Genomic DNA, 12,797 nt, shown 5'->3' with positions numbered 1-12,797 from the left:
TTGCCTGGGTGTTAGCCACAGGTTATCTAAGGAGTTTATATTTGTAGTGATCAAATTATTTTACCGTAGTTGAAATCAATCTTGTCTGATCTGATCGAAACTTAATCGACCCTGAAGAATATTTTCATTGCTTTTTTGTGGCAGTGAGCATCAATTTTATTTCTTTAAATTAAAATCAAACTAGCAATAGTCTGGTAAGGGGTGTTGTCGGAAGGAACACCGTAGATCGTTATATTTATGATTAAAATTCTGTTAAGTGTGAAAGTGTCATCCGTTTAGCATGATGCTTTTGCTTTATTACAAATGTCCAATTCTATTGATAACTGGTTTTGCCTATCAATTTTGTCTATTAGTTTTAGCTCAGTGTCGAGAGCGTGACTAAAAGACTGTGGATGTTAGTATTGTGTAAATTTTAATTATTCTATTTTATAGGCTACCCTGGATTAGAAGCTCATGGAGGCTATACGTTTTGTGGCTATGCTGGGCTGGCTTTACTTGCAAAGGAATATTTATGTGATGCTGATAAAGTCTTGGTATTAGCATGATTTTATGGCCTCCACTTTTTTACTGAAAACGTGTTTTAAAGAAATGATTCTGGCTTTAGTAGTAAGAGTGGATTAACCGACTGATGAAAAATTCAAACAAAATTTAGTTGTATGTCGAAACTGCTTGAGAGGTTATGCTGCTGCCCTAAGACCCCTCCCCCCTATAAAAGTATATGCTTTATTAAAAATAATTCAAGGATATTTTCTCGGGTACTACGTTTTAATTTAAATCTAAAACTCTTCAGAGTTTAAAAGCTACCGCATTAAGTGGTTCAGTTACTGACAAACATGACTTTGGCATTGGAGTGCTCTAGCCTATCGTACTACTTGTCATCGCTTAAAAAAAAAAAATCGATCTCGGCTTAAGTATAATGGGGGCAAAATAATTTTGTAAAAATCTCAAATAAAATAAACTTTATTTTGATGTTGAAAGCGCATGTTCCAGCAGACTTCTCAACATACGGTACCGAACATGAAATATTGAAATCCATAACTGACTAATATGCATTGAATGACGAATATTTCCTGTTGATGTTAGTTGAAGTGCTTAGCCCGTGCTTTACAAATAGAAGATCTGGGGGTCCCTAAGACAATTCTTAATTGGTGTCTTTAAGGACCGAGGAGAAAATATCGTGCCAAGAACACTCTTTGTTGTACAAAAATGGCGTTCCTTGAAACTTAAAACTTTCATGCAACTGGAGTGGAAGATGCCCTGGTGATAGCAGAAAGGTTGAAAACTCCTTGTCTATGCCTTCGCTGGCTTCTCTAAGCATAAATGGATACGAAAGAAGCTTAAGATTCTAGTGAGGCTGGTATATGCATTTTTCAGAATCTAAGGGGGCTGGGAAATACCAAAAGGAAAGTTTTCATTTTCAATGAAAATACCGAAAAGAATACTTTCCAATGAAACTATCCAAAAAAAAAAAAAATTTAACTTTTAGCATATATACAAAAAAAAATATTTCAGTGTAATATAACGGTAGCGTAAATATCCAAGGAAATATCATATAGACAAAGATGATTGTCAGTTGTTATATCTATACCATATTTTTCTAACTTTTTTTTTACCAAAGAATGTGACAGTGTGAGTGAGTTACAAATCCTTTTCTTGCAAAAATCTATCGCTATTTCCATTTCTAATTATAAAACAAATGTCAGATTTTTAACCTACGTGTTTGTGGTGTTTAGTATCCCAAAATCGTTAAATTTGGTAGATTTTAGCATTAGATTAATGTTCAATTTTAGATTTTAATGTCCTTCTTACGTAAAATTTATATTACAATATTTTATTTTTTTTTAAATAGTGTGCTCCATCAAAAACTACCGCACTCACAATAACAGGGGAGTTGTCAATCTCTCATTACCTTTATTGCATGCTTAGTTCAAATAAATTCATTCAAGCAAATAGTGGCCAGGGTTTAACGTCCTGCGAAAATTACCTGAAGCATCTCTCATGAAAAGTTGAAAATTTGGGCCTGAAAATGCTCTTTTTGAGGCTTTAGGCCCCCCTCCAAAAAAAGGTCCGCATATATCTGACCTAATGGCTAGTGTCCTTGTGGGCTTAGCCTCGATTCAATTTAGTGATCCTGTCTTTAACTATCGTTAGTTTTTCTGTACAAGAAAATACCTTTTCGCATGCAGCCCGATTGTCTTCGCAGCACAGGTAGCGATCTCCCGATTTTCTAGCCTCAGCCGCGAGTGCAAATGCATAGTTAAATGTTCCTTTTTTATCGACCCAATTTATCTCTAGGGACGAGTATGCCAAAGCGCGCCAGTATGTCCTCTGAGATTGGAAGTCATTTTTTTTTCTTTTTTGATAGATAATGTGGATAATATCAACACTTCGCTGCAACATGATATATGTTGTTACTTGAAAAAGGTACTGGAGCTTTAAATTCACGGTTGAATGAGTCATCTCCCGATAATATATGACTGCTGTTTCGGTTCGATCAATTCCTGCAAAAAAACAAAACAGGTGTGCATCCTTGACCATGTGCATCCGTGATCCATGGAGTGTGCATCTCGGGAAGAATGCGAAATTCTGTATTATTGTTCAGAGGAGCCTGTAACCTCTGATTTGGGCTTCTAGAATATGTTGAGTTTTATCGTAAAAGTTTGCTAAGGATTGCACCCTTTCATAAAGATCGCTTCTCGTGTTTTCCCACAGGGAAGGGATGTCCCTACTGCAAAATTTAGGGGGATTTCCCCAGTATATACTAGGTACATTTTTTGATAAATTCTTGACAGATATTTCTTGCTGCATACATGTTTATCCGCTGTTTGAAACTGGTTAGAATTTAATTATAATAATCCTTAGCATATATTGATTCAAAATCATCTTTCAGCGTTGGATCGCGCTTAAACAGATGGGACTAGAAGGAGGATTTCAAGGCCGGACCAATAAGCTCGTTGATAGCTGTTATAGTTTCTGGGTAGGAGGTGTGTTTCCGCTTTTGCACAGGAGACTGCTATTTTCAGGTAGGCTAGCACTATTCCTCATAATTGATTTATTTATAATGGTTACAGATGTTAGATTCCAAAATGTATTTAAAAAAAGGAAAACAAAAATAAATCCGATGGTCTGAATGTTTTGTTTCATTTTGGTATGATTTTTTTGGGAAATTTATTTATAAGAGAGAGAGAGAGAGACTTTTATTTTAAAAGCGACTTTCACAGCGCGTGGCGCCGAATTAGCGCTTTATGTCAGGCATTACAGTCAGATAAAATTTGTCAAAAAAGGGGGAAAAACACAGACACAGACACACAGTGTCAGATCAACTACAAAACTGAGTCAATACAACAAATTCACTGATTAATAATGTTTACAAATCCAGGAATGAAACTCTTCCTCTATCTCGTGAATTGGTGGGAGAGTTGATGGGTGGGGTATAACCATAGTAAGTTTAAGAATCAAATGATCTGGTGCTAAAATCTATATATAGCCTGCAGTTCAAAAGAATATATTTGATGGAATTTTCTATGGATTGGTCAGATAAGCCATATATGATTTTCAGAGGGTTTGAAATGCCAAAACTTAATTTTCAAATTATAAGCTTTTGAAGGGAGAAGGCTCAATGAATAATTTTTGTTATTGGCGTGGGTCCCCATTTTTTTTCAGCCTGTGTGGGTAGATCTATTATTCCATACTTAAAGTATAACACGAAAGCTGTCATCCCCTGAGTATCCACGTTACACGATTATTACAAATGTGTTCCTTCAAATGAAGGGAGGCTAGGGCATAAATATCCCTTCAAATTGACCGTCGTGAAGAGCCGGTAAATGTGGGATAAAACCAAAGTGTTGCTCTTTTAACCTTTACTCGGCGAAGCCGAACAAAGGTTGCCACAACACCTCACGTTGCCCATTCAACGTAGATCTAGTTTATTTAGAATTGTGATATAGTCGATTGGCCCAGAATTGTCAATGTGAATTTGAAATATGCTTACAGTCTCCGACACCATACTGACGCGCTGTTGCTCATTTTTCCTTAAAAATATATGCAGTCCATAAAAAATAAGCCTTTTTTATAGATTCAGTGGATATTTCCTTTATTGGAGGGGGCCTAAAGCCTGAAAATTAAAGTTTTAGGCCTACATTTTCAAACTTTCCATGGTGTTTTTTCTTTGTTTCCAGATAAATATGGACGCAGGTTTTAATAACCGACATCCCTTCATTTTGAGACAGTATTTCTGCATATGTATTTGGATTATGTGTGTAGAATGGGTGCAAAGGCGGTTACGGTTCCCCTCTTATTGCATAAACGAAGTTAAAAAATAGGAATGTTAGTAGCAGGGCTAAAATTAAATGTAAAGAGCCCCTCCCAAACTTTTTTGGGAGAAAAGGCCTGACTTTCCACAGACTTCCAACGTTTTTCCACGGGGCTTGTTCGCATCTGCTTGAAACGCACAAATTTGTAGTTCAAAGGTTTAATGGGTATTCCGTACATTTGCACTTACCACTCTTTTTTCTTTTTGTTTACTACATAATACTTTCAGTAAATCATTAGTCAAACTTAAGCGTGAAGAGTAGAAGGGGTAGCCCGATATACAGGACAGCTTCTGTTCCTTTTAAACAAGCCAACTTATACTCGTTTTAGGGCTGGAAATTCTCTTTTACTTTTGGTGTGTCAACTGTATTTCTTTTAGTTTAATGTATAATGGATACACCCTTCATATTCATACAGTAATTTGTATAGGTTTTGCTTAGTTAAATAAGAAACATAAGAAGTCTCTGTAAAAAACCTGTAAGCCACATTATGCTCACCGGGAAGCTTACGCAAATGTGAGATAGGGTCTTTCATTTCAAATCAAAACTAAATAAAAAAAAAAAGAAAATAGAACTAGTTTTGACAACCCCCTTCAAAGTGGAACGTCTATTAAGTGAAGAAATAAGCATTTAATTTTTTTTTTATTCGAATAACTACAAACCCCTCTTTTCAAATTCAGTTGGATAAATTGGTTCGGGAATCTTTTGTTAACAAGCTTTTAAAGATCTTTGACATACTTTCAACTCTCAATAACTTAGTACATTAACCTCTTTAAGTATGATTAACCTCTAGCCATTGAAAAGAGATACGACGGCAAAAGAAGACATGCATTTTCAGTGGAGGCGTTTCTAAATCAGAATGTATAGAATCTCAAGTAACTTTTTTTCCGACTCAAATACGAATATCAGCAAACTCCACCACGGGTTTGCATGAAATACTTTTGAATGCAGTAATTCACAGTTTTAGCAAAGACAAAATTGTAGTTTGAAAAACTGAAAAAAAGCTTCATGGTCAGATCTTAAGTTTGTCTGATTAGTCCTTCGTCAGCTCCAGAGGCCGAGATGGACACGTATATTCAAGAGAACGTCTAATATAACTGTAGTATACAGACTTTGAACCTCAGTTTTCGTATCAAGTTTCTTCAGGTCGAAAAAAACAACGTGGCGAATTCCATATTAAATCTTCGCCAAAAATCCGGAAACATTGCGCTCTCAGGATGGAGATTCCTGAGTATTATGTAGTTAAACAAGAGCCAAGAGCTCATACGGCATTTGTGACGAGGTCGGAAGAGCCAACAGTCAAGAGCTTCTTCCCACCAAGTTTCATTGCGATCCCTCCACTCTAAGCATTTTCTAGGATTTCCTGTTTCCCCCTTTAACTCCCCCCAATGTCAAAGGATCCGATCGGAATTTAAAATAGGAGCTCTGAGACACGAGGTCCTTCTAAATATCAAATTTCGTTAAGATCCGATAACCCGTTCGTAAGTTAAAAATACCTCATTTTTTCTAATTTTCCTGAATTAACCGTCCTTCCACTCCCCCCCCCCCCCCAGATGGTCAAATCAGGAAAGCGACTATTTTTATTTAATCTGGTCCCTGATACGCCTGCCAAATTTCATCGTCCTAGCTTATCTGGAAGTGCCCAAACTAGCAAAACCGGGACCGACAGAAATTGCGATCGCTATATGTCACTTGGCAACACAACTTAGATATACAATACAGTTATGAAAACTCCTATCTTGCCAATGAGAAGCTTTTGGTACAGAGCTCTGAACTTGGCGCCTCCTAGATCGCACTACAACACCATAGACGGGAAAGCAATTTTGTTTTGTTTGTCCAATTGCTCCGATCTTTTAGATTCAGACTGCCAGTTGCTTTATTTGGTTTAAATCAACGAAGGTAAATAATATCTGTCTCTTTTTTCCTAATGTAGGTTCAAGAAATAGTCTAGATGTTTCTCATTGGCTCTTCGATATTGAAGCTCTTCAGGAATATATTCTTCTTTGTTGTCAAAAGGATAATGGAGGATTTATTGACAAGCCCTCCAAGTAAGTGCTATTCGATACCCGAACTTTTGTGACTCCGAGATATTTTGACAGATATTTCTAACAAACGAAAGAAAAAATTTGATATATAAAAACAAAACAAGTTGGCTTATTTTTATTTTCAGGTTCGACACTGAAGATTACCCGCTGACTAAGTGTGGAATCTGAAGGCTAATAATTTCAAACTGAAGCAAAAATAATGGACACAAAAAAAAGGACAAGCGATCCTATTTGAAAAATTAAATTTCATGCTTGAGATATTTCCCGTATAGCTTAACCAGTTAAAAAGGTAAAGGATACCCCATTAGACTTTGCAGTCCCTACCGGCGGTGCTGATTTCCGTTTCTTGGCTCTTCAGCCAGGAAGTGCAATGGGGGGTTGGGGGCCAACCATCCTGTGCTTTCGCACACCCTTCCTGTTTACCTTCCCTAGATGTCTCCAGGTACCCATTTAGAGCTGGGTCGACTCTGACTAAGCTTACAGAATCACGCCACTGACCCCCGTCCGAAACTGGCTTAACCAGTTAGACTCATGGTATCTAGAGAACTGCATTAATTCTTTTCAGTTTAGTTATCCTACTGTCTACATCAGATTCGGTAATTTTACAATGAATTATTTTTAAAAGAATGTAGCCTATGAAGCTTTATGAAATCCTGGAGTAGTCAAACTAAACTGCTAATAAGGATCATCAATTGTAACTCTTCTAAATTAAAATCAAAATACTGTTGGATCACTTTAGCTCTACGAAAAAATTTTTCATTTTATTTCAAATATGTGTTCAAATATGGCTTCATATTTAAATTCATTCAATATTTTAAAATCTGGCTTAGCACAAGTTAAATAATCTCAAGATGCAAATTTTGATAATACATTATCAAATCAAAGTGTCACGGCTTTCAGTTAGAGATTGAAAATCACATGTCCTGTCCTTTCGGCCACTCAAAATTGATTCATTGCTCAAAATTTTTGTCTGATACCCCAGTTTAGTCCTTATAGACTTATATATGGTAAGTTAGCATAAAACAGTATAGCTCTTTTAATGTGTTTCTCATAAAATAGTCAAAAATTGTAATAGCTTTTGAATAGCATTTGCTCGATCATAACCGAGAAAAAGGTAATGGATTTGGATAAAAGTTTTCAGAATGATTGCTCACTGGGAAAGGCTTGGCAATATTTTAGTATTTTTAAAAGTGAATTGAAAAATCATTCGCGGGATATTCAGATATACAGAATTTAATATTTTTTTAGATGTGATCTGATCTGGGTGCTTAATTTATATAACGTATATATTCTTTCTTAACGATGGTTGTTAGCCGTGAACGCGACCCAGTAAAGAGCGAATGAGGCCCACAATATCCGAAAATTTAAAAACACATTTTAACTGTAACGGGAAATATTCCTCAATGGACGCTGATTCAGAGGTTAGGACATTAAGTCGGATTTAACAGACTAATTATTCTTAGACACATTTTTGGGAATTTCGAAAAAAGCCTGAAATTCGTCAAATCATAACATAAAGACAAAATAAAAATTAGATAATTCTGAAATAGCCAATCGTTTATCATTAAGTGGAGGTTTGACGGCACACTCTCCCCCATTTTAAAACCAAAAGGAAATCCCATTTTAGTGGGCAATATCTCCTTTTTCTATTTTCTTCCACAGGGGTGATAATGTCTTGCCCAAGTCGCAGATTATCGTAATAGGGTGCTTTGAAGGAAAATTAAAAGTTCTGGTGTGTCTTTTACGTTACCGAAGAGATCGTGCCAGAACAAAATGCCTTATTCTACCACAAAAAATAATGAAAAAACAATGATAGCCCATATAAACCAAATGCCAGTGATTAGAAAATCTGAGATGGTCTCTCTGTTTTTCATATTGGAAATTCCTTAACTAGAAGTTTACAATTAAACATATGAAAAATTCCGTTGCTCCCCTCTCAATATTAAAAATACGGCCTTTTTGTGGTTGAATCCCTTGTTTAAGCACTACCTACAGAGATAACGTATCCTAAAAACATCTTAAAACGCTTTATGTTTCTGCTCTAGAAAAACGCAAAGAATCTTTTGTGTTCATCAAAATGCTAGCTTTTTAAAGTTGCACAAATAGAGGAATTATATTAAGTCAGGTTATTTGAGCTAGTTTTAAAGATATATGCTGCATATACTACGAAACAATAATTTTTTGTTTTTCGTAAGTTACAACTTCACTCTTTACTTCCGCCAGGAAGCTTTTTTTCATTTTAATCGATTTATATTAATGCTTAGCTTCAATATTAACGAAATTTATATGATTAGAATCACTATGAAATGCAGGATATTTCAGAACATACCTTCTTTGTCAATTTTTAAACTTCAACCCAATGGGATGAGTATCAGCGAGGCGCAGCATATGCAATGATATACTGAAGTCCAAAGTACGACCCCCCCCCTCAATTTTGTTGATAATCTTCTTACTGTTACTTTGCATTTACTATTACCCCTTCCCCCCCAGAATTCGTACCCATTATTCTCATATGGGTCAGCTTTAAGGTGTTTTATAAGAGAAATTCTTCATTAACACGCTCATTTCCTCTTTGTCTTATTTCAAGTTCCTCTCTCCCCAAAAAGATTTTTCGGACAGATAACCTACTAATATAATTGCAGAAGCACCAGGAAGTTATTACGTAAATCGCTTATCTTCCAATAATCAGTTCGTATTAACTCGCCCAAGTACAAATGCCCGAGGGGAGGGGGGGTCCCGTGCCCTCCCTCCATCAATATGGAGATTATCATTGTTTTTTGTATAAAAACGCATTTGTTCCATCAAAATGGTGTGTTTTTGGTAGTTTTTGTTAACCCACTCACAAAATATGGGCTCTTCCTGAAGCAGAGTCCTCCATATGTGCTAGGATCGGGAAATAGATAAGCCTAGTTAAGTATTAGCAAAGTACATTACCTAAGATTAATATATTATGTAATAGTATAAAGAACTAATAAATAAACTTCAATAAATTATCTACTTTTGGGTTACAATAAATTTTTCTTTCTCTCATAAGGATCCAGGATGAAAGTTATCCTGCGGCCCCAGAAGTACGTACGACTAACAACATTTATGTTCTGTTTCATGTTTACTATGGAATTAGACACTTGAATCATCATGAAGAATAATATATTTCAATTAATCAAGTCATCTGTGTTACTATTTTCTATAGACGTAATGATTAATTTTTACGAATGGAGTATATTCAGTGGGTTTATTTTGTGATAGAAGTTGAATTTGACTGATATCTTTTTGCTTTTCACATTTTGGAATATATTTATTTGCTTTCAGGTCCCGAGATTTCTACCACACTTGCTATAGTCTAAGTGGTCTTTCTATATCGCAACATGTATTTGGCAGAGAAACTGAACCACAAGTTATCGGCCACTATTCCAATCTAGTTGTGAGTAATTTTTTCTCTTTAAACGACCCGCGCTTCTACTTCGCGAATACTGCTCTAGTCCGAGCTGAAGTAATCACAGGACGTGTAGAAGTCCTTCAAGGATTTTAAGAATACAAGTAGTACTGAACCGCAATAGTTGTATATTATCTTTCTGTTGTTTAAAACATTGTCCGAATTTTCCTATTGTCAATAGTCGTTTGGTCCGCAGCAATTTTTTCAAAACGATACACTTTGGTAAATTAATCAAAATTAGGTAATAATGCGGTGGATAAAAGTATTGGAAAAATTCTGATTCTTTCTTTAAATTCAGCATATTAAAATTAATTATTTAATTAAATAATTAATAACTTAATATTAAAATTAATAAATGCATTAGAAAATTAGCGCAAATTTTCAATAGAACTTCAAATTATTCTACAAAAACCGTACCTCGATGGAAACCATAATCACATTCTTCAAATCAGCTAGAAAAAAGGCTGTAAAAAAGTGTGGCCATTTTTTTTTACCTAATAAATGATTATTTTTATATTATTAACAACCCTCTAGGCATCGGGGTAACCCTCCTGTTATAATATTTTTATCTAATAAATGATTTTTTTATTATTATTAACAGCCCTCTAGACATCGAGGTAGCCCCAATTACCCGGACGTTGAAGTTTCTAAAGACGGTGCAAAATCTTATTATAAGCTTTAAAGGGGAATGGTCTTATTATAAGTTGTAAACGGGAATGGGCCTGAAACGCAAAAGTTTCCTTATAAGTATCATAGTCCAACATTAGTTTCTTGGTCCATCTTGAGAAAAATTCAGTGAAAAATAAAGAACTCACCTCCAGGACTGTACTGATTGATTAATCAATCTCTAAATCAAACAATGTGGCTCTATTTGACAAAATGTCTTTCTCTCTTTCTTTAGCTTTTATTTGCAAATTCTACTAAACTGATACTAAGTTTCTCAACAACTGTTGTTTGTTTTTCAGCATCCAATTCATCCACTATACAATATCGGACTCCGTTCAGCGACTTTTGCTCATCATTATTTCAAATGCCAAGAAGTGCCAAGATAGTATATTTTTTGACGATTTTATTTATCCGGCGCATTGTGAAATAAAAATTGGACTTTTTTTTCAAAACAGACGCATGCATGAAACAGAAAAATTAAAAAAGTGACATATATGTCAATACTGTCAAATAGATTTCATGTCTTCATCTTCTTGAAAAGTCCTGGACGCCCATCATAGTCATCTCCTGGCAGACTAACGTGCTTCCCACTAGCTTTTGCTCTCTCAAGCGCTCGAACTGAAATAACAGGAACCAAAGTGAAATAAAATTGAATAGTGCAAGATATCATTTTATAAAGACGAGATGTAAATATCATAACTGTATCTAATTACAAATGTCTTTTGCAACACAGTTCTTAGCAAACGATACAAGAATAAGCATACAAAAAATGAGTAAAGACTACTAAATATTTTAGAACTCAACATTTTTCTACGACAAAATTGCTCAAATTCCTTTGGCAGTTCCCTTTTCTTAACTCAATTTTAAGCTTTTTTTTTTTGATTTTACACATAAAACAAAGAAAAAAACGAAAAAAGAAAAAGAATGATGAGAGAGGAGTTTTGAAAAATTAGTACTTGAATAAAACATTTATAAAAGTGGTTCTCTAGTAGTGTCGTGGAGCCTTTTTCCAAATGTTTAATTTGAAAAAAAAAACTTTCCAAAAATAAATCTTTGAAAAACACAAAAGCAATTGCACAACCTAAAAGGAGCAGAAGTGAACAACTATAATATTTATAACTTAAAACGAAAATAAATTACTGTCAATAAATAAATGTAACCGAAAACGAACAGAAATTAAAATGAAAAATTCCATAAGAAACCTTCTAAAGGCCAGTCTCATTAGCGCTTTGCTGAAAACGATTTGTTTTTCGAGCAGTGGTTTTTTATTGTCATAACGACAACGCAGAAACAGATAAAAACATCACAAGGCTAATCAAGGTTTACAAACAAGAGTGGTGACCCCTCCTTCCTTTCAAACGGCTAGAGTATTTTGGATTAATTGTAAATTTTGGATTAACGATAGTTTTGCACTACGAATTTTCAATTACAGTTTTACTATAGAGTTTCAGGTGGATGGGTAAGGGATTATTATTTAAATGAATTGGAAATCTGGGCAAGTTTTGGTCTTCTAAAGGATTGCAACTATCCTGATCATCACCTTAAAGATACCCTTAAATATGTTTTTTTTTTAATCCAACATTTTCTTAACATGATCTGTTTATGTTATATTTTGTTACGACGCTTGTTTGTTTAAATAAATGTATATTGATGTCATTCATGATAGAGATCAATCTTGTTCTTATAAAAAATAAATAAATACAAAATAGAACGCTACGAATCAAAATAATCCGACTTGTTTCCTAATTCTTTATCTTTTTTGTCTTAGTTAAGGTTCCCTTGGTCCCGAAATTTTAATTGAAGTGTCATCATGGCCCAAAATTTCAATGGTATCATTCTAAAAGATATGGTTTTTGCGCTAAGAATCAATATAACCAAACATTTCTTTTAAAAAGTACTGTCCTTTTTAAGGTCCTCTAGGTTCAGTCTATTCACCCTAAAAGTTTTACGTCGATCAGCGAAACGAAATGCTCTTGATTTTAGGGTTTGACAAAGCTATACAGCCCATTTTTTTCAAAACATTTGTTTCTATTAACTCCGTTTGGGCCGGTATACACGCCAAGTAATGGAGACCGCACAAATTTAGACCTATTCTTTTTTCCATAACTTGTATCGTTATTGAAGTCCCCTCGACTTTGTCTACCTGCTCAATAACTCTAAGCGAATATGACAAAACAGAACTTGTTGACCCGATATGAAGTGTCACATTAAGATCTAACCAATCTTTGAAATATTTTATTTTTTCATTAAGATGTATGGCACTGTCAAAGAGACAAAGTCTAACCTTATATGCGTTCTGAATCTTAGTTTTTTGATCTGGAATGATCAAAAATATTCAAAGTC

The 12,797-nt window shown here is 34.8% G+C and overlaps 2 protein-coding genes across 3 annotated transcripts in view; one reads left to right on the top strand and one right to left on the bottom strand.

Moving 5' to 3' along the window:
* LOC136029677 (protein farnesyltransferase subunit beta-like) overlaps positions 1-10,906 on the top strand; it is a 37,725-nt gene extending 26,819 nt beyond the window's left edge. Inside the window, exons 7-11 of the mRNA XM_065708180.1 lie at positions 433-533; positions 2,891-3,023; positions 6,244-6,358; positions 9,665-9,776; positions 10,754-10,906. Coding sequence (XP_065564252.1) covers positions 433-533; positions 2,891-3,023; positions 6,244-6,358; positions 9,665-9,776; positions 10,754-10,840 — 548 coding nt within the window. The 3' untranslated portion in view covers positions 10,841-10,906. The remainder of the gene's footprint in view (positions 1-432; positions 534-2,890; positions 3,024-6,243; positions 6,359-9,664; positions 9,777-10,753) is intronic.
* Positions 10,843-12,797, bottom strand: part of LOC136029206 (protein max-like) — a 33,841-nt gene continuing 31,886 nt past the window's right edge. For both annotated transcript variants that reach the window (XM_065707356.1, XM_065707357.1), the window contains exon 6: positions 10,843-11,072. In XM_065707356.1, the coding sequence (XP_065563428.1) occupies positions 10,972-11,072 (101 nt within the window). In that variant the 3' untranslated portion in view covers positions 10,843-10,971. The remainder of the gene's footprint in view (positions 11,073-12,797) is intronic.

This window comes from Artemia franciscana, chromosome 7, assembly GCF_032884065.1.
Source record: "Artemia franciscana chromosome 7, ASM3288406v1, whole genome shotgun sequence".
NCBI lineage: Eukaryota > Metazoa > Arthropoda > Branchiopoda > Anostraca > Artemiidae > Artemia > Artemia franciscana.
This window is presented reverse-complemented; position numbering and strand designations above follow the sequence as displayed.